General features: G+C 39.6%; 2 protein-coding genes across 2 annotated transcripts; both read right to left on the reverse strand.

Moving 5' to 3' along the window:
- Positions 1-199: 199 nt before the first annotated feature.
- LOC138004976 (cell division cycle protein 23 homolog) lies at positions 200-10,534 on the reverse strand. The gene is made up of 7 exons (XM_068851270.1): positions 10,414-10,534; positions 8,720-8,933; positions 6,715-6,757; positions 6,526-6,619; positions 4,694-4,826; positions 1,954-2,131; positions 200-315 (listed from the first exon to the last, which is right to left on the reverse strand). The coding sequence occupies exons 1-7, from the start codon at positions 10,512-10,514 to the stop codon at positions 200-202; spliced, it is 879 nt and encodes a 292-aa protein (XP_068707371.1). The 5' UTR covers positions 10,515-10,534.
- Positions 10,535-13,380: 2,846 nt separating this feature from the next.
- LOC138008616 (cyclic GMP-AMP synthase-like receptor) lies at positions 13,381-16,166 on the reverse strand. Its single transcript, XM_068855936.1, has one exon. The coding sequence runs from the start codon at positions 16,039-16,041 to the stop codon at positions 14,194-14,196; it is 1,848 nt and encodes a 615-aa protein (XP_068712037.1). The 5' UTR covers positions 16,042-16,166; the 3' UTR covers positions 13,381-14,193.
- Between the last annotated feature and the right edge of the window lie 6,334 nt (positions 16,167-22,500).

The following is a 22,500-nucleotide window of genomic DNA, read 5'->3' on the forward strand; positions in this document are numbered from 1 at the left end:
TTTGGTGTATCAGCTCTCATAAAGAGGCTACGAATTGATGTTGTAGCAGCTTGTCTTGTGTTTAAGTCAAGTCATTACCTCTACTGTTAAGTCTTTAGTTTGTGGTTTGTGTATCAAGCCAAACACAAATTTTGCAGGCTGGAAAATCTCTGGCCTCATGCCCTTAGTGACAACCCTGCTCTTATTTAAAGCACTGTGGTTATAACGCACATCTCACCTTGACGTAAAGAATGTTAGAATACGTATCCATATGTTCTAGTGAATATGGATCCTTCTTTTGTACTTCTTGGAATAAGTCACAAGCTGCTACAAAATCTGCAGGCATAGAAGTGCAGAAATGTTAGAGTCCAAGGCAGGATTTAAACCTACATGTACGGCTTGAATCCTACCTACAGCGGTAGGACTTTGCTTTTTCAGCTGCATTTTTGCATACTTCCCACAGGGTACATAACTCCTTAACTGCACAGGACTCTGATTTTTCAGTACTGTTGTCCTTTTACCCATCACCAAACAACTTGCTTACCACGTTACCACTAATCTGCATCTGTAATAGGGAGCTTACGAAACGAGGACAACGACGGCTACGAGGAATTAATTTAAAAATACGAGTTTGCGTTATTCATATCACTACGAAACTATTTCAGTCATTTCGCGGTAAAAATGTGTAGTAAATGTCGAGGAATTAAACTGGTATGAGTGGGTTGGAAGCGTAAAGAGAGAACTGAAAATCATCGTCATGCACTTACGTCCTCCAAAGAACCTTGAATTTGGTCATTTCACGTCGTCATTTGGGAGATGTACCAAAGAAAGAAATGTACCAAAATGTAAAACGCACGTGCAAAGCCATTGTTTTTGCTCACTAAACCTATTGTTTTGTAGCGTCGTCGTGCCATCGGCGTCGTGGTTTCGTAAGCTCCCTATTACCAGCACTAGGTCTAAAAACTCTTGTTTAGGTCTAATTAGGCCTAAGGTTAACTTTAATGAATGTTTAAGTTTTTTTCTGTATTCATTCTGGTAAAACAGAGACCAGTGAACGAGACCTGTGACCTGAGACTTGTGAACATTTTGTACTGAATATGAGATATAAGGTCAGCCAGCCACATTTGTTGGATAGAATAGGATAATGGGATACTATAAATCACATGATACAAGATGACAACTAAAGCGACCCACATCAAAAAGTTCTCAATTCACTCCCATCTGTATTTTCACATGTTCTACACTTTCTATTAATTACAGGGTTTAGACAAATTGAAGTGATAATACATTAGAGGAATACAAATAGGTGTGATTCAAATTGGCAGAGAAGTGACAAAAGTAGCAGATGCTTTTGAGTTAGCCACTGACAGGAACTTTCGGGGGCTCAAGATTTCTGCCAACAAAATAATTGACCTGCTCCAAACTGAGTGGCTTCATAGCTCAGATGGTACAGCATTGGCTCTGCCATATAGCAGTGGACATGGGTTTGAATCCTGTTGAAGCCACTTGAATTTTTCAGGTGTCTACATAAGAGACAACTGCTTAAATTGTCCAGTTCATTGCAAGGATCACTTCACCCTTTATGTAAAAACCCTTGCTTTGCTAGAACGTCATGCAAAGATCTTTAAAGACATTTCAGTTCGTTATTCAGATACATGTAAGAGGCAACCATTGACGTTGTTTGCTCCTCGAATATCTGTAAGAAAATCTTGAAATGTTACAAAAGACTTACATCTGAAAGTATTAAACAAGGCATGTCTCTAAGAGAACAGTTTGGTAATACTAACATGTTTTGGACATATACATGTAAGGCTTGAGTTGGAAAGGAATTGAAAATCAGAGAATTTGGAGTATAGTCCTTGCTTTATTTAAAGTTTGTTTCTTTCATTGGTGTGATTTCACATATTTTTCAAAACTTTGATAATAATTTACATGAAAGGTGCACTTTATTTAAAATGTAATGCTTATACATACCTCGTGCATGATAATGTGCTAAGGCGGTCTGAAGTAGGATGTATTTGTTTTCCGAAAACCCTGCTTGACTAAGGTTTGCATATCTTTCTAGTCCTTCGTCATTCATCTGCAGATCAATGGCCACATGAGCTTGAAAGAACTGTGCCATCCAGTGGGAGGGGAGAGAAAGAGAGTGGAGCTGAAAAAAGGAAAGAAAGAAAGCAGGGATTACACATAGATGTTGTTAACTTTCCACCCCTAAACCAACTCCCACTGATGGGTAAAAGTGTCTGGCACTAGACAGAGTAAAATCGAGAACAGTCACTCGTAAGAGGAAAATGGCTAAATTATTTGACCATTTTCTTCCGTTTTATTGTGGGATAGGATAACAAGAAGAGAGGAACTAGGTCGGTAAGCATGGTTGCCGCAGTCATGACGGCACTCCATGTAGTGTTATTATTTTGCTCACTTTGAGACTTAAGAAACCCAAGAACTCCCCTTGACATTAGGCAGTTTCTACTCTAAGTGAGAGGCATCATCCTCTCTAAGGGAACCTCCACAGGGCTGCAGTCACAATACCCTTACAGAGATCCCAGAACCCCCAGGGCTGCAGTAACAATATCTTGGGGGCCCTACACCCACCAGGGCTGCAACCACCATAACCAGGAGTTCTTCAGGTCCCTATATTCAGTGGGTCACATGACCCACCCCTCTCCAGGAGACACTACTCCTGAAAGAGGGTCCTAGACTTTAGAGATTTGAATACTTTGTTGCCATAGCAACCACAAAAGAGGGGAAAATAGTAAGTCTATGGGCCTTAATCATACGGCAGCCATATTGAGTCCTGCAGGGTTGAAAACTTTTGTTTTGCCCCACCGAAACATTTCAACAGCACATGCTCCAGAGTACCCAGCAATTTTAGGCAATTGTCTGTAGTAAATACCAGGGATCTCATGCCACTCTTGACTGTCCCAAGTGGCAGCAACCCAGGGAGTGGGGGAGAGATAAAGCGGACGGTCGCCATATCAGCTCAAAATCCAGGTCCTAACACAAGCAGTAGTTACATGTCCCCCCCCCTGCCCACTCCTATACATGGTAAATGTATGGAAACTCCAAGATGAATTCGACCAAAAAAACGGCTAGTACTTAAACAGGGAATGCCGGAATGATGGAATGCCGGAACGGCGGAATACTTAAACACGGAACGCCAGAATACTTAAACACGGAACGCTGGAATACTTAAACATGGAACGCCGGAATACTTAAACATGGAATGCCGGAATACTTAAACACCGAACAGTTGTGAAAATTCTGATAATTCAATTGGAACACATGGTTTCCCCCCCCCCCCCCACAAGTGTTTGGGGGCAAAAAATTAAAGTACCAAACAATGGTGAAATATGAACCCTTTCACTGTCGTAAAAAAGGTTGCTGCTATTCATCGTGGTGAAGTACAATAATAATAAAGTATTCTCGTTTGTTTCACGATGTGGTCACTTGTGATGTAGATCGCGCCGTTTCAACTGCATACTGCTAGTCGTCATAAGGCGATGATGTCCATGTTTAAGTATTCTGGCGTTCCATGTTTAAGTATTCCAGCATTCCATGTTTAAGTATTCCAGCGTTCCGTGTTTAAGTATTCTGGCGTTCCGTGTTTAAGTATTCTGGCGTTCCGTGTTTAAGTATTCCGGCGTTCCGTGTTTAAGTATTCCGCCGTTCCGGCATTCCATCATTCTGGCTTTCCTTGTTTAAGTACTAGCCCAAAAAAACCGTATTTTTGTCTTCAAACTGTGTATTAACTTAAGGTATGGGGTTGATGTAGGCTGTAAGGGACAAATGCATCTACAGCTGTAGGTTCTCACAAATTTTACCTACAGCAACTGATCCCTCTTTGCCTATCAATATGGGACACCACTTACAAAAGCTTTAACCTCAGAAACTAGGCAGCTTTTGTCTATGTGTGGTTTTGATGCCTCCCAACATACTGGCCCCAGTTATAGGATTTGAGCAGCTACTACTACTGCTTCCTCAGTTGGCCTCCCCCCCTGGCTCATTAGCTACTAGGGCATTGGTCTTCAGACTGTTATGTGAGATATAAATTATACAAGTACAGTGCCCACATTCTCTCGTCTTTGGGGTTAGTCATCATAGAGATTGCTTCATTTTAAGTTGTGGTTATTTCGCTGGATTTTTTACATCTCGAAGGAATAGTGGGGTCTTATTAAATTTCAAGGATGGTGCATAATCCATTCGTCTTTGGGGAATACATGTCGTGTATTTGTGGGATACAGTGCTCCCAGACAGGTCTCACTTAGCCCAAAGGGCCTTATTTGCGTGGTGGCCATGTTGGCCATAGACAATAGATTTCATACCCTGAGCCTTGCAATTGAAGAAATTGGGGTCCGTTGTTAAAAAGGGGGTATTCCTCCTTCAGTACTGCTGGGGATACAGTGAAAATGGTTAACCACAGATGACTGTCAATTTCGGACAAGTCAAGAGTCTTATTATTGCCCGCTTGTTGCCGAAATTTAAGTATAGATATCCTAACATAACCTTTATGTAGCGGGCAGCATATCTACGATTTTGTAATAGCTCCTGAGAATGGTTAGGATACTTAGTCCACTGCCCGATGTCAGTTACATCATTGATTTTTGCAACTGCAGCACATACAGTCGGACTGGTCAGGAGTTTGTAATTTAGGTTCAATGTGGTGGAGTCCTAAAAAAGTTGCAGCTACAAATCAGTAGATAATATGACTCACAGTTTCTTTATCGCTACAAAGGGATGACAGCTCTAGCCAGGAGCCCCAATGAAGAGGTTCTTTATTGACAGATTCCTGCATCACTTCCAATGCATCCTCTCTTAAGTCAAGTTTCTTCAAAACTATGCCATACCTGACCATGACAAAAATGGAATTTGAAGTAAGATGCCACCTGTGATCTGGAACTTGTCTCACCTCATTTTGTCAAGAACAAAAAACTAATAGGACATGGCTGAGCAAGGTAAACACAGTTGTCAAATGAATAGAACCAGAGTTCAGTATAATTTGAAAGATTTGCAGCCTTTGAGCTCTATCTTGGAGCCATAGTCATATATTAAATTAGATGGAAAACAAGAAGAGAGCGCACACTCCCAGGATAACTACTAAACAGATGAACAGAAGAAACAAAGAAAGAGAAAAGGTGCTGTATACTGTAGTCAAAGTTGTTATGGTTTAAGGGCAAAAAACTTACTGGGTATTTCTGTGGGTAATAAAATTCACATGCCCTAGATTTCCCGTAACAATATATGGTACATGTAAGCAATTACGTGACAACAGAAACCATTAATTTTGTTTGCCCTACTCTTAAAAAGCCTTTGTAATTTGTGAGAGGCTGGAGTAAAAGAAAGATGTATGACTCGCTCTACTTTCAAGCTTTTGAGTACAATTTTTCCTAGTAAATTGTAGAAGATAGAGTGCCAATTTAAATGATTTGACAGAATAACAAGAATATAATTATTTCAATAATTTAAAAGAAATTTTGTATTTGACTTTACTACCCCAGTATAAAACATTGCATTAAAATATTAAACATGGTAAAAAAATTAACGGTAAAGTTTAAAATGTGACGTTTCGACTTAACTTAAATTGCCCCTAACCCCCATTTTCTTTTTTCGCTAAAATGAATCTTTGCACCTGTTCGAAATGCATTGCGGCCTTATTTTCCTTTTTCTAGCAAATCCTGCCTTTTTATAGGCTTCAAAACCAAGCATCTTTTGTTCACGGCTGAGTCAGAAGGGGAGTGGGTCTATTCCTGATTTGACGTCACAAACTGATTTACATTGTATCAACTCTTTGTAAACATGCATGCAAAGTATTGATTGCGAACTCAAATCAGGAATAGACCCACTCCCCTTCTGACTCGGTCGTGAACAAAAGATGCTTGGTTTTTTGCAAGTTTTGAAGCCTATAAAAAGACAGGATTTGTTAGAAAAAGGAAAATATGGCTGAAACGCATTTCGAACAGGTGCAAAGATTCATTTTAGCGAAAAAAGTATTTTGCGGTTAGGGGCAGTTTAAGTCATTATCAAGCAATGAAATTAAAAATGAACTTGAATATATAAAGAAAATAAAGCATGAAGTTATGCTGTTTACCCCAGAGATGCAATCTAGTTTAAGCAGTCAATTCTCTATTCTTAAGAAATGCCAAACTAAGTTTGATTGCCTTCTGTATGAAATGTTCTTCGTTAACTAATTTAAAGGAAATTAAGCCTTCACTCAATACTCAAGAGGACTCCATTTGAGCTACGCTTTTACTGGATTGCATCTCTAGGGTAAACAGCATAACTTCATGCTTTGTTTCATTATATATTCGAGTTCATTTTTATTTTCATTGCTTGATAATGACTCAAGTTAAGTCAAAACGTCGCATTTTAAACTTCTTTACCGTTTTTTTAACCATGTTTAATATTTTATTGCAATGTTTTATAGTGAAGTTCAATAATTTAATTATGGAATTCCAGGGCCATTCACAAATTCGAACACTTGAAAGTTCATTGTTACAATGAAAGCAAAATTAATATTAAGTATGGCAAAAAGTCAATAATTCTTACAAGAAGAGACCAAAACCATCAAGATCCTTTCTTTTTTTGCACAATTCTGCTCTTAAAAATGTCAGGGCCTTGTTTACTACAGTTTCTTGTGGACCTTAAAAAACAATTTGCAAAAGATGCATAAAAAATATCCATAGGGTCAATACCAAGAGGAGGGAAAAAATATTAAACTTCAGGGTTGTGGCATACCTAAAATGTCTGTCATGTCATCATTCTTGTGTTTTTCACCTGCCTTTGATATAAAATTTAATTTAATTTCAGCAAAACATGACAAAATAAGTACATTGTAAGAAGATGATCAATTAGGTCATAGCAACCAGGAATGGCACAATTTCATTTCCACCTCCATACACATGATACTAGTTTACATTGAGGCTTCATTAAAAATAAGCATTGTCCAGTACAGTGGAACCCCGGTTTTAACGATATGCCAAGGCAGCATTAAAATTATATCGTTAAACCGGGATATCACTATACCCGAATTCCCGGTATAACAATATTGTGGGAAAATTTCTAAAAATATCATGACTATACTGGGATAAAGATATTCAAAGATATTCAATTAACAAACTAAATATTAAAGGACAACGAGGATGTGGCGAATAAAGCGGCTTAAGATATGTCAATTAACATTGGCTACTAGAGAGTAGAAAGACCACTCATGACTGTTGACAGAAACATTGACGATAATTATTGTTAATGTAGTAAAAGTTTGTTTTGTTAGACTATGAGCATTTCCTGTGGTCTGTGATATTGATTTTATCGTTATAACCCGAAATATTTTGCGCTCGGTCAACGACATTCCCATTGTTAGACCAGGAATATAATTATACCGGGGTTCTGCCCCATACATTTTGCTATAACTTTTGTTGGGCAAATGAATGTTGATCTTTATAGAGCGGTTTTCAATTCAGTGTCGACAGTGTAATAGACCAATTTCGATATATTAAAATTCAGTCCTAAACAACAGACATCATCTCAAGGCTCTGGGGAATAAACTCAAACAAATCCTTATAGTTATTCCCCAGAGCCTCAAGTTGATGCCTTTTGTTTGGGACTGAATTTTAATATATTGAAATTGGTCTATTAGTGAATTGCTTTGGTTTTGCATTTACTTCACTCAGTGATTGGTTGAAAGTTCTCATGCCATTTTTTCAACCAATCAGAAGTGAAACCAAAACCAATCGTGGCTTGCGCGTGCACATTTTCCCACACTTCGTGTCGGCTATGTGTAATTACTTGGAGTTTTGATTGGTTTACTGGATTGTCTCCGTGCTTTTTGATTGGCCAAAGTAATTACTTTGGTTTTGGTTTTACGACAGTCATTTGAAAACCGCTCTACCAGGAATAATGTTGCAGCAAAGATCGTTAAACTTGGGTTCCACTGTAAGACTTATTCTGGTTGGGCTTGCCTGGGCAAATTATGAAAATCTCAGAAAAATCTGAATTCAGCCTCTGCCAAAGAACTCTCAGAACAATAATAAGACATGATTTATATTGTTGCAGTTTTCTCAGTTTAATGCAGCCAGCGGTTTTTCGGTATGTGCCATGTAACATTTTCCTTTGAAGAAGTAAAGTCTGCCATAACTTTAAACTGGGTAATTATTATATCTAAAAAAGATATGTTTTTAAGTATGATCATCTATTAGAGCTACATATAGCCTTGTACAACTGTTTCAAGGCGTGCCCACAGGTCACAGAACCGTTTGTCAGAGATTTAAAATAGGTAGAAATCACCTAAGTCTTGATACAGCTCTAGATTAAACTCATATGTGGTTCATACCAGTCTTGCAAAAATACTTTCTAGCTGTCTTGATGGGTGCTGCTCTGAGTTCAAAAAGATGTCCCAAAAGAGGGATCTGTTTGCAGGGCTTTCCTGTTGCCACAGTAGCTTTTTACGTCACAAAAATGACCGAATCTTTTTCAACAATAATTGGTGTTTGATAAAGTACCACAACATTGCTGTTTAGTGATAATTAGTGTTGTAGTGTCAATCCTTCTAATAAGAACATTTCTTTCAAGTGTTGAAACTGGTTTGAGCAACCTTAAATTAACTGTAGGTCCAAGAGAAGCAAGAGATTTGAGGTTTTAGTTAACTAATGGTCAGCATTCACCATGATTCAAGCAACTCAACCCTGGTTTCTAGGACTATCTAAGAAAGAACACTTGCAAAGCTATTCAAATAATTACTCACCAAATAACGTGAATACATATAAAGAAAGTATGCCTTTTGGCTTGTGCATCCTTCCAAAAAGAATGCTGCTCTGTCAAACTCCTTAAGATCAAAGAAAGTTTTACCCAGTGTATATTTATCAAAATCTTTTACAAACTGTTCATCAGAATAATCAGTTTTGGGAAGGTAAACAGATGAAGTAAAGGATGGAATAGAAAAGGCCAGCTCTGAAGACCTGCAAGGAAAAAAATGCCAAGGATTGAATTTCTGTGTGATAATTTGGTTCAAATGACACCTAAATTTAACACCAAAAATGCTTAAAGAGGTCAACTCAAAAGTGCTGGCTTGTGTGGAATATTGAAGTTGCATTTAGGTTATAGCTGAATCTTGGAGTTTACGAGCAGTTGTTTTCACCTGTGATGAGTGCTTTTGTAGCAGTTGCTAAGAAGCAGAAAATGAAACAAAGAGAGTATCCAAGTACCCCAGAGTCTCAAACAAAGAAGATATCTCTTCCTTTTATTTACTGGGCTGTGGGGTTAACAATTTCACAAGTTCTATGTTTAGTCTATAAAGCGCAAGTAGGCGGCAAAGGGAGAAGACAAAACGCGGAGCCCTACTCCGTGGAGTACCCTATGGACTACCCAAATTGAGTACCCTAAAAATACTATTTCGAATGAGTACTGTTGATCCATGTGTAAGCAGCATCTCAAATAGTGCTTACTTAAGCCTCAACACCCATTTCAAACAGCATTGTTCAACAGTATTTAAGTCTAAGCACCCATTTTAAAAAGGTTAGCTTACATGAAGTAATCGGCCATCACAACAATAATCGAAAGCTAACCTTTTTAAAATGGGTGCTTAGACTTAAATACTGTTGAACAATGGTGATTAAAATGGGTGTTGAGGCTTAAGTAAGCACTATTTGAGATGCCGCTTAGACATGGATCAACAGTACTCATTCGGAATAGTATTTTTAGGGTACTCCATTTGGGTAGTCCATAGGGTACTCCATGGAGTAGGGCTCCGTGTTTTGTCCTCTCCCGGCGACAAAGCCTGAGGAGAATGGATAATGCGTACTGAAAAAAATTGGACCTGCTCTTAACTGTGGCTTCAAAGTTCAGTTGGACCAGAGCATTGCATCAGCTTCGCAGCGGTCATGGGTTTGAATTCCGTTGAAGCTGCCTGAATTTTTCAGGTGTCTATAAAATGACGATAATCAATTGCTTAAATTTAAATTAAACCCCTAGAGGGGACCAATCTGGGCATGGTCCAGGCTTTTTTGACCCCTAAAAGGGACCACATTAAAACACAGAGAAATAAAAAATAGTGACTTTTAATGATGGCAAAGACATTATCATCTAATTCTTTCACCTATGTGAAAAAATGTTAAATGTCAATATACACTTTTATATTTCTTCGCGCACAACCCTAAAGGAGACCTTCACGGCTACATATGATTGTTTTGCCCAGAACACCCTAAGTGAGACCAAAATTCGAAATTTACTCCCCTAAGCGAGTAAAGCAGTAGAGCATCCGAACTAGTAATCAAAAGGTTATAGGTTGACAACTCCTGCAAAGGAGTGCTCGCATTTCTTTGAGAATCCCATCCCAGACAACAGACCCTGGCAATCGAACCATTTTAGGTTATTGATTAATAACTTCACTTCATCCATCAATTAAAACAAAACGTCAACGGTTACTCAAGCTTATCTTACCACTTGGCACTATGGAGCAAACCTCTCTCTGAACATTCTTTTACCGCGAAAAGAAGGTCTCTCTTGATCTCGGGGAGACAGACACTCGACACAGCCGCCATTTTGTTTTTGAAAAGTTCGCGCGCAAATTGGGGTGACTAAGGACTGGAACGAGACGTACCTTCCTCGAGGAAGGAAGAGAGAGGACCCTGGGAACGAGGTTGGCCTCAAACTGCAAAGACTATTAACGACTAGTGACGTAAAATAACGAATGGTGATGAGGAGTAAAGGCCTGTTCAAACGCACTATACACGCACTATACAACACTCGACTTTGTATGATCGACATTGTATAGCGTTGTTGGGTATAAGGTGTTCAAACGTACTATACACGGACTATACAACCACTCTACAAGTATGACGAAACAGAGAATTGTGGGTTAAGTCGACTTCGACTGCGCATACTCGCGTGCAGTATAATGCTCTACAAGTCGAGTGGTATGTTCAAACGAGCTCGACTTTGTAGAGTATCGCTTCAGTGATCGCGAAACAAAGGAAAAGTCGAGTGGTTGTCGAGTAGATATTGACGGTAGACTATATAAAGTAAATAGTATTGATGTGTAGTGTTGGCAGATGACGTTGAGCGCCGGTGGCTCAGTCAGGTTGAGCACGGGGCTGTCACGCGGGAGGTCGTGAGTTCAACTCCGACCGGCCGGACCAACACTCAGGGTCTTTAAATAACTGACGAGAAAGTGCTGCCTTTGTAATTACATCTGCAAATGGTTAGATTCTCTAGTCTTCTCCGATAAGGACGATAAGCCGGAGGTCCCGTCTCACAACCCTTCAATGTTCATAATCCTGTGGGACGTAAAAGAACCCGCACACTTGTCGCAAAGAGTAGGGCATGTAGTTCCCGGTGTTGTGGTCTGTCTTCTGTGGTATATCATGGTTGGGAGGGTAAAAAGGGCGCACTTAATTTGGAGCCTCGCTCTGTTGTGCAACCCCCACCACAGCCTGTTTCTCTGTTGTGGTGAAAGTGATTAAATAAATAAATTGCATAAGGAATTTTTGTGGGATATTTCATTTAGTGTACAATTACTAGTCTACATTCTTACTAGTTCCAGTCTACATTCCAGACTATTTATGCTCTCGGAGATCTGTCACGTGTGATCTCGTCCTCAAAGTGACAAGCTGACTGACAATCAAGATCTGCCTCTGACTTAGGGGCCTGTATGCATACAATGCATAAAACCCCAAAAATGATTTGAAACCTGACACTTCCGGTTCAATCTTCCCCACTCCCCGGGCACAGAAGATAGTCAAATGCCCGGAGTTTGCCCGGGGGGAAGGGGAGGGGGTTATGTTGAAGTTTCGATTTGATCGGCGCATAAAGCTAACTAAGCACTTCCGCCTTTGAAAACTAGAATTCACGAATTTGCCACGTTCGCAGAGTGGCGGTATAATTAGTCAAAACTTCCTTTGTTTCTTGGAATACATGGAATACATTAAAACAGTATTGTTTTTAAGCCGTTGAAAAATGTAAGATACCAAGCGACCATGAAGGACCATGAGAAGCTAAGAAAAAGAGGTTTATAATTGCAAACGATTGACCTCTAGACAGGTAAAAGAAATAAAGTCGCGCAAAAACGGATCATATGCCTAATCATGCTCGTTTGTCAGAAACAAGACCCGCACTAGCTATAGACCTGGGCCCAGTTGCTCAAAAGCCGATTAACGCTAATCTAAGATTAAAAATTAACCAAGCAGTTTATTTCTCTACTCCCAAATGCTGTTCAACGCAGATTTTAGGCAGAACTTTACATGAGAAGAAATCAATCATGAAAAACAAAAATAAGCAAAAGAAACTTTCACCAAAAAGTTGAAAACGTGAAACAAAAGTTTACGCTAATCCTGGATTAAGTTAATCGGCTTTTGAGAATATTGACATCAGACAGGCTGGCCTAATCAACACAAACGTTTCTGTAACAAGTTCTAAAATCGATTGAATTTAGGTCCTTGAAATAAGCCTGTGTTGAAACCGCTCTCCCCGAATAGCCTAGCTGTGAACATACTCCTTAGTCGAGGATGGGGCGAAGAGAAAACGGGAAGAAAGAGGATAAAAGAGAGAGGAGGAGAGACGCCCCACCAGGGCGTAGGGTAGCCTCGCCCTTTAAGACGGCCTTTGAATCGAGATGGTGCCTCCTCAAATGTTGTTTTTGAAGAGTTTGTTCGGCGAAACCTACTAGCCTCTCCGTTGATAAGACCATTCTTGTCACCGGGCGCGTGACAAGAGGTAAAATGCCTCAATCAGTGTATTAGAAGGTTTCAGTCGGCGCGGCTGGTGATATGTTTTGATATGGTGAATAGATTCTTTATGGAATCGTTCTCCTTTGTATAATGGTGTCGTTCTAGGAAAGTGATCTCATTTCTGAAATTTAAGCAGTTAACTTTATCATTACGTTGAAGTTGTTAGCTTGTGGAATGAACAGGTTGATTTCCTGTTTATCTACGTCCCATAGTGAGAAAACTCCATCGATGAAACGTTTCCATGTTGTTGGTTTAACTTAGCCATGCTATACTCTTAGCTTAGCATTTTTGTTTTAATTTCTGTGGACAAAACACTGACCCACAGTCCATGCACTACCCCTATGGACTTCCCAAATAGACTACCTCTAAAAAGTACTAACAGTATTTCGAATGAGTACTATTGACAGAACTGAAATGATTATACACTTTTATTATATGACTAGCTCCGTGATCGCGCAAGATGAACCAAATCGCGTGCTGTGATTGGAGATGGAGCTATCTTGCAAGCTCGGGATTTCTCGCTTGGTCCCGCAAGATCAAAGATCATTTTTTGGTGTTTTAAGTCGTATAATAAATCCTTTATTGACCAAGCTTGTTCTGTCAAGATGGCTGGATATTGGCCCCGTTCTTTTTTTGCGTGTTTATGGACCGAGACGAAGTTCGAAATAGTATCTTTAGAGTAGTCCATTGGGGTAGTGTATGGACTGAGGGAAAGTGTTTTGTCTACCACCCAGAAATCGAAACAAAGTTAAACCAACAATATGGAAACGTTTCATCGATGGCGTTTTCTCACTATGGGACGTAGATAAACAGGAAATCAACCTGCTCATTGTACAAGCTAACAACTTCAATCTAACCATAAAGTTAACCGCTTAAATTTCATAAAAGGAGATCGCTTTCCTAGACCGACAACAGTATACAAAGGAGAACGATTCCATAAATAATCTATTCTCCATATCAAAACATATCACCAGCCGCGCCGACTGAAACCTTCCAATACACTAATTGAAGCATTTTACCTCTTGTCATCCGCCAGGTGTCAAGAAGGGTTTTAACAACGGACAGAGTAGTAGGTTTTGCCGAAAAAACTCTTCAAAAACGACATTTGAGGAGGCACTATCTCGATTCAAAGCCCGTCTTGAAGGGCGAGGCTACCCTACGCATCTTATCGACTCCATAGTTAATTTTCCTCAAACGATCAAGAATACAAAGAAAATGAAGTTTGAATTACATTGATATATTCTTACTCTTCTTTCCCTGTAAGACTTAACTGACAATTTTACTCTCTAGTTTTTGCGAAAGGTTAATTTCGAGAGTATGCCACATATATTATAAAATTTATTTATAGATGTTCTCGGCTAAATTGAAACCAAACAGTAAAAGTCTGAAGACAAAATCCGCCAGAATCGTTCCAAGGAAGTAATGGGACTGTTGCACACACGAACTTCACCACTTGATGATGGCCTGGAAACTAGACAGCTAATAGTCCCCCGGTTCAATCCAAATCTAACTCTGGTATGGTTATGTAATCAAGTTTCCGTCTTAATATGTCTTTAGCATGCAAAGCTATGTGTCGAACATAACCAACAGTTAGGGTCATGAGGTAATTCTCTGGGACCCACAAGAGATAGTCTTTGAGGCGTTGCTTGAGGAGTGAAAGGCCATTGACACTTCCTTCCCTCTCTGTCACATCCGCAACGTCGGATAAGAAGCACGTTGGGGTGAACTCTGGAGGAAGTGCTTTGTGAAGATTTGCCCAAGATGAATTCTCTTCTTCGATGTAACATTCTGCAATATCTTCTAAAATCTCAGAGACAATTAGACGAATGGGAACCTGCTCGACTTGACACTCCGACACGCCTCTGTGTTCAAGCTCGTATTTCATTTTCTTCTCGCAAGTTCTGATGTAGAACTTCTGGACCAACATGTTTAGCTCCCCTTGCAACGTGGCCAGTAACTGCTTGAACGCTTCCTCCACAATGTTCCATATCTCCTTCAATCTCTTGTATGCGTCTTCATCGAGCTCTGTCGTATTGAGGTCAGAGAATTGGTTCCAGAACCAGCCAAACTTGCGCGAGCCCGGAACGTTGCCAATGTTAAGAAACATCTTATTCCACAGGGCAGTCGGATCTTTTCCGCTAAGAGCGCTTGAGATCATGTATTCCCACAAGTCCACCATTTCTAAGACCCTGATCTGTCGTTTTGTTTCTCTAGCTTCCTCTAGAGTGTGCGCCATTTTCAAACCCTTCATCTGATTCAGCATCTCTTCCACCACAAACTGGCGCAGCTTATGGTCGCGATCCCTCGCAGAAAGTAGATTGTACCTCGGTATGAAGAAACTTTGAATTCCTCCTCGCTTCATGCCTTGTAAAACGAGATCTAAGATTTGAATTATCGTTTGGGACCAAAGATCCTTCTCCCAGAGATGTCCCGGTGTTGTAAACAAGTGGGACACAAGGACAGTCTTGAACATATACGATGGAACTAAGCACGGGTTCAGTCCTAGGCTCTCCGAGACGTCATCTCTGACGATTTTCAGAACTCGGTAGCATGCTTTGAAACCTTCAGGAGAGGTGTACAAAACTTCTTGTTCGACCATGGAAAATGAGATTCGCCAGACGTCAAAACCAGCGGGAACCACGTGAAATCCACTTTTCTGGAGAATCATGTCTACTTCCGGTGGAAGCTTGGCCAGCTGAACCGGAAGCTTTGATGAAGGGTACTCCAAACTTAGCGTCAAGTCAACCCCTATTTTCAAACCTCTGTAACTCTCCCCACCTTCCCAATCTATGTAAAGTGTGGTAGCCGGGCCGTGCGTTTCCGAGTACATCACACCAGATGGATTTTCTTGGCCACTGCTGTTTCCTAGCAGGTCTGAAAACACAGGTCCCCAGGAACCATCGAAATATTCTCGACGGACACGCTGGATTCGGAGTCCGTCGGGTACTTCGGCATCGCTTGAAGATTCGTTGACGAGCTTCTTAAAATGGCGGCAGAGAAGATTTGGGTTGAAGAAGCCTTCCTCATCTTTGAATTCTCTCCAATCGTACTCATCCAGGTCGAGCTTCACGTAGCCTTCTCCTTTGTCACAAGGATGAAATGAAGCCTTGTCCGTAAGCAAGTTAAGTCTGATCATGAAGTCGAATTCATCTGGTTTGCCAACTTTCACTCCTTCGTAGACACTTCCGCTTTTGATTAGAGAGCTCTGAAATCGCTTATCTCGCTTTTCCACCAGTGACAGAACGTTGATCACCAGTCGTTCCAGTTTTTCTCGGATTAGTTTTGCTTCACTTTGGTTCACAAACCTTGCTTTTCTCTCAAAATGATCCGCTATTTCAGCCATGACGATGAATTAAGATTTACCGTAACACTTTCAATTTCAGCTAATTTCCCCTTGGTTTTAAGTTTTTGGCCTCACGTAGAATTCACGAGTGTGACGGTCACGTTCGCAGAGTTGCGGTACAATTAGTCAAAACTTAGGGTGCGTTCGATTGACCGTATTCCGGAATAGGAATACATGGAATATAAGTTTAAAATCCTTCGTTTTTACGGAGATTCGTATTGAAATTGTCAAACATCTGCTGAAATGCTATTTTAAACATATTTTTATTATCCTTGCTGCTTTGAAACGCGCCAAACATACCGTTGTAATCATCACTCCACGTATAGGGTCAATCGAACGCGCCCTTAATTTGTTTCTTGGAATACATGGAATACATTAAAGCCCCATTTACACGAGCAATTTTTCCTTGACAAGTGGACTTGTCAAGGAAAACTTGCCGACTGTACACATTAGCAAGTTTTCCTTGACAAGTTTTCCTTGACAAGTTTTCCTTGGTAGTGTAAATGAATAATATGACAAGTTTTCCTTGTCACATTTTCCTTGTTGTCCATCTACACGAGCAAATTTCAGACTTGACAATTTTTCCTTGTCAAGGAAAATCTAGCGCGCCAGATTTTCCTTGACAAGGAAAATTTGTCCACTATTCCCCATCTACACGAGCAATTTTTCCTTGTCAAGGAAAACTTGTCAAGGAAAAATTGCTCGTGTAAATGGGGCTTAAAACAGTATTACTTTTTAGCCACTGAAAAATGTAAGATACCATCCAGTCATTTTGTCGTAATAACGTTCGATAATATAAACTGGAAACAGTTTGATCTGTCTTTTCAATACAGCCCAATACGGAACTGTCTAGTTATAAAACAAGCTAGACTATACAGAACACTGAGAAGCTAAGAAAAAGAGGTTTAATTAAAATTGTAAACGATTGACCTCTAGACAGGCATAAAAAATTAAGCCGCGCGAAAACGGGTCATATTCCTAATTATTATTCTTCAACGAGTTTCGTCACGCTAGACCATGTGCAGATCTATAGATCATACTATCTATGTAATCAGGGTGATGAAGACCCGCATTAGCTATAGGCCAGGCCACAGCGCGATCAAACGCGAAACACAAAAAAATCTTGACATTGGACAGGCCGTTTTCCCCTACTCGCTGCTCAGTTAAACCAGAAACAAATAGAAAAACGTGTCTGGAAAATGAAAACGGTTCAGTTGATGTGATGATATTCATGTCAGTCTGAACGAAAATGAAACAATTTCCCATAAAAATGTTTCCCAAAGCTTTTGCACAAGATTCTTGGTCTATTAAATTCCCATAGCGGCCTAATCAACACAGATGTTTCAGTAACGAGTTCTTAACTAAGACTGGAAAATCTTGGACAACGTTCGTTTTAGCGTCTAAACGCAAGTTTTTGTAAAAAATGGTTTTTCGCCCCGTTTTGAGTTGTTTTGGAGCAAAAACAGTAAAACGACTCACAAAACATTACCATCAGGTCAAAAATTAAGTGAACATTTTTGGATTAATAAGACAGGCGGTAAAAAATAAATATTTGGAATCTTTAAAGCAACGAGTAATGGTCTTCGACAACAATTGCATTTTTCGCCGTTGGATGTCAAGTGAGCTTTGTTTCTAACATTTTACTAACTTAGTGTTATGTACAACACTGAAATCAAATGGCAAATTCTGTATGGGTTTAACAAACATTGAATGAATCGAACGCCTTGAATGCATCATCAGTGTTTACTGAAGTCGCATCTCAGTTGTCTGGCAATTTACATTTATTTTGTACTGAACTCTGCAGTCTTCAGGTAAAAAAAAATTGAAATGTGACAGCGAAGAATTATTTGAAAGAAAGCTTGATGTCTCTTTTGTGGTTCTTTATTTACGGTCAAGGTCTTTCCGAGGACTTTGTGTTGTGTTCTTGGGCAAGACACTTTACTCTCACGGTACCTCCTTCCACCCAGGTGTATAAATGGGTACCGGCGAAATACTAGGGGTAACCCTGCGATGGACTAGCATTCCATCCAGGGGGGCGTATAAATACTCCTGGTCGCTTCATGCTAGGGAAACTCGAGATAAGCGCCGGCCTGATGTGCCTTTTGGCTCGTAAGCAGTGACTTTTACCTTTTTTTGCCTCTTATCACACATGCCAACTCTCCCGGATTATCCGGGAGTCTCCCGGATACGGAACGAATCTCCCGGTCTCCCGTACGGGTCATTAAATCTCCCGGATAAAAACGACTCTGAACCTTTCACAGACGTTTCTCCATTTTAGACTCAAATTGCATCCCCAAGTTTAAAAAAGATCGATTTTTTTCAAACTCGCTTCATTGTTTCTTAATGCATTTCTTCATCTCTTAGTTTCAAACCTAGACAAAATGACTTCCTTTAGCTGTCATAGCCATATAACCGATTGTTTGATTGGATCTTCGATTCATCAATAAAAATTCTTGACATAAGTACCCTGTTTTCCCGCAAATTCACAATGGTGGCAGAATATTCTTGTATTCTGAAGGAGCTGCTGGGGGATGGGTGGGTGCGTTTAGGGGGGGGGGGAAGAGGAGGGGAGGGGGAGTGGTTAGGTTGATCGAGGGGGGAGGGGTGGGGAGACCGGATGGAAAAAATCTCCAGATTTTAGATCTCTATAGGTTGGCATCTCTGTCTTATGGCAAATATTTTGTTTGTTTCAATAAATTTTACGCTGGAAAAGCTTTTTAACGACCTTTAAGTGGAATATTCGGTTTTGTAATTGAACATTCTGTGTCAAAAATTTGCATAAGAAGCTTGAAATAAAGATCGCCACGCCACGTGCACAAGAAATTTAGTCGCTGATTTATCTCTTCGTCGAGTTTTCGTTAATATTTTATAAACTGTGATGTTATGTATAACACTGAAACCAAACGGCAAATTCTCTGGTAACTTATTCGAGTTGAATACCGGAGACGGAATCCAAACACCTTGAGTAGTCTTCGTTTACAATTTTCTGGCTATTTATAATTTTATTTTTTGTACTCAACTCTGCACAGTCTTCAGGTAAAAAAACAATTTGAAATTCGACAAATTGTTGTCAGTCAAGAATTTGAAAGACAGCTTGGTGTCCATTTTTTGCCTCATTATTGACAGAAATGGTTCTTCAGTGAAGGGATTGATCAAATTTGTTCCAGATAAGAGTCCGGTCACGTGTCAATAACCCGACAAAGAAGGCTTCCTGACCCGATAGATGAAATGTAAATATTCAGTGAAATATTACAACAAAATTAAAAAACGAAAGACGTAAGTTTCTTGGCTAAAAAGTACATTGTTTAACTCAAAAAGTGACGAGCGATGAACATTCTTCATTCATTGTAAACAAGAACCTTGACACAAGGTGATCACGTGCACCTTTGTTGTTGCCTAGCACATGATTAATCTCTTCCTTCTGACAGAACATCGTGCCCTTCCCCAGGAATTTTAGTGTTTTTACGGTCGATTGTTATTAACCTTTCGCTGACAATTGGAAATTCAGAGTTTTATATCAAAACTGTGTTATTTTTTCTTCATCTGTCTGTTGGCTTGCCTTTTACTGTTACCGTGTAGCATGAAGTTTTTGCGGGACTTTTATTTTGCGGATTGGTAATTTTTTGTGGCATCCTGGAGGCCTTAGAAAATGGCTTTAGAAAATGGTTAACGTGACCTTTTGATTGACTGCTTTGAGTTCGTTTCTTTGTCCCAGAAACTGGAAAAGTATTGACTTAACCTTTTACCTTTTCATTTTGTTTGTAGCAAGCTCCAATGCTTTTTCTCAATGCAAATATCAAAATAAACGATCTTTTTGACCCCACTGTATATGAATTAAAAGCCACTTTTAGTTATATTAAGGGGAGTAATTTTTTTACGGTTTTTAATTTTGCTCGTGTTTTTTTCTGCCGGAACTTACTTTTGCGGATCAAGTACTATCCGCAAAAAATAAAATAAAAGTGCTACACCGTAACTCCCGGCTTTTGCGATACCATTTGACGCAAACGTAAACTAAAAAAAATTGTGACCTGTCATGAGATTAGACTGAACAGAAGAGAAATTATGAAGCGGAAACAACATGTTCAGTCCTTCCGTAGTGTGTGGCATAAACGCTTGCTTAGTGCAACTCTAGACATGCATGACATGCAGGAAAACTTCTGTCAGAGCAATTTGCAGTTAGTTTTTTTGCAGACTACTTCACTTTAAGGGGCTTTGTCAGGTTTTTTTTTTGGGTGTTTCGAGAAAATCTTTGCTTAATCACGAATTTAAAACTCGAAAATGGTAATGTCGAATTCCTTTATTGATAAAATTATCGTTTCATCACAAACGAAATGGTTCTGAGAAATAAACGACCTTCATCCAGGCGATTTGTCAAAATTTTGAAAAAAATTGGCCGACTTTTTTCAAGATTACCCAAATGTAATCCGTTTCAATCTTGTACATTTATATCCATCCATGCTTCTCTTTGCTTTTGCAGTGTTTCTTTCATGTTGTTCAACAGTTTTAAGTGGTTATTGCAATGTTTCATTTTATTTTTTGGGCATTTTGGGAAAAAAAGGGAACGAAAGCAACTTATTAAGTGTCTAGTCGTTCTAGCGCTGGAGCACTAATTGGGAACACTGAAACTGAAATAAACAATTAACGCAAATCAAATCGAGTGCTCTCGTCACTGAGACATCTCTGCACCCCAAATCATAGATTATATCATTTTGAGTGACATAGCCCCTTTAAAGAAGAAATGAGTGAGTTTCGCTCAAGGGTGTGTTTTGTTATTTATAAAGTAAAAGACCTCAAAACGGGACACAACGTTACAAAATAATTCAACGTGTGAACGTGTGAGCCAAAGGGCCATTGACGTCTGGGTGACCCCTCAAATGGTCTACATCACCGCCCTCCCCTCCCCCCCCCCACTTAAAAAAAAAATTACTGGAACGCTGCAGTTCAATACCACCCAACTCAGTGCCTTCTGCTTTTGAGTAATATAACACGTAACACATGCAACCCAGTTTACGGTGATGTAGCATTTAGTTTATTGAGAACTTTTGCGTGTAAATATCTTTTTGAGTCTGTTATTGAGATTCCCAAACAAATTCTTACAACTTTACGAGACCGAGCCTGGGCTGCCTGTGCTTTTATAAACAATAGAAGGCCAATAAAAGGAGGCACATTGATGAAAATCTCCAAGAGAATGTCCCTTTTTTAAGGAGGCTCGAAAGGGTTTTCAGCTGAGCGCGTGCGCGTAAGTCACACATGCAATAGGCCATTTCCGAGTTCATGTCTGCCTCCCCTTCAAGGCGAGTCTAAGTACGAAGTTTTTGTTATGAAAATTAGTTTTCATTCATATGTAAAGGAGACCTTATTACCATCACAAATACTTCGCACTTAGACTCACTTTGAAGAGGAGGCAGGCGTGAACTCGGAAATGGCCTTCTCTAAAGTTGCTCGCGTCAGCTCATGATTTTTAAATGGTTCACGGAAAATAAAGTACCCCTGATTTCGCTCACCTTTCTAGCGAAAATATAAACAACACGCGAACGTAGACCTTGCGGTACTGAATCTTTCACGCTGAACATGTTTCTAAGTTTAAACGTACTAAAGACCAACTTAACATCTAAATCAGCTTCACAATAATGTTTGAGTAGTTGTCCTAACTTAATCTGGGCGATTTGAGAAAACTGGCCAACATGTAGCTGGCTGTAATGCCAGCTACATTGGGGAGACCACTCGCCACCTTTGTACACGTGCTCGTGAGCTTCTCTTGTCGGACAAGTCTTCGCATGTTTACAGACACCTGCCGTCATCTAGGGGCTGTCATGACTCTTGTAATACAGAATGTTTCACGATCTTAGATTCAGCCGCCTCAAAATTCCAAATTAAGATCAAAGAGGCATTACACATTAAATGGGAAAATCCCATTCTTAATCAGCAGTTGAGGCATTTACATTTGTCTCTTTCTTTTTAATTACGCTGTTCTCAGTTTTGTCTTTTATTTTATTGCTATGTGCGCTATTTTTGTTTCCTGCGCATTTCATACTTCATATTCAAATTGTACGCAAGTTTTGACACGAAATTTTGTAACGTACCTTAATATAAATAAAGTGTACGACCGTTAAAAAACCTCATTTGCAACTGAAGATGACATGAGTACGTCGAAACATGTATTGTAAATTGAAAACTGTCGTTTCTTTTTTGAGATTTATTATTACTCTGCTATCTTTACGTCGGTTTTAAATATATTAAGAGATTATTTCTAACATTATCAGGTGACGCTGTATGGGAAGATTTCACCGTCCCGTTTTTTCAAAAAACACAATTTATGCTGATTTTAAGGCTCGAAGAAATGCCTTATATCGTTGCCATGGTAACGGTAATTTGAGGGAAAATGTGATATGAGAAATCTGCGATTGGTACTTTATAGACCGAATGCATAAATGGAGGCCAAAAATGTATTCTTTTGTT

This window comes from Montipora foliosa, chromosome 6 (assembly GCF_036669935.1).
Source record: "Montipora foliosa isolate CH-2021 chromosome 6, ASM3666993v2, whole genome shotgun sequence".
Lineage (NCBI taxonomy): Eukaryota > Metazoa > Cnidaria > Anthozoa > Scleractinia > Acroporidae > Montipora > Montipora foliosa.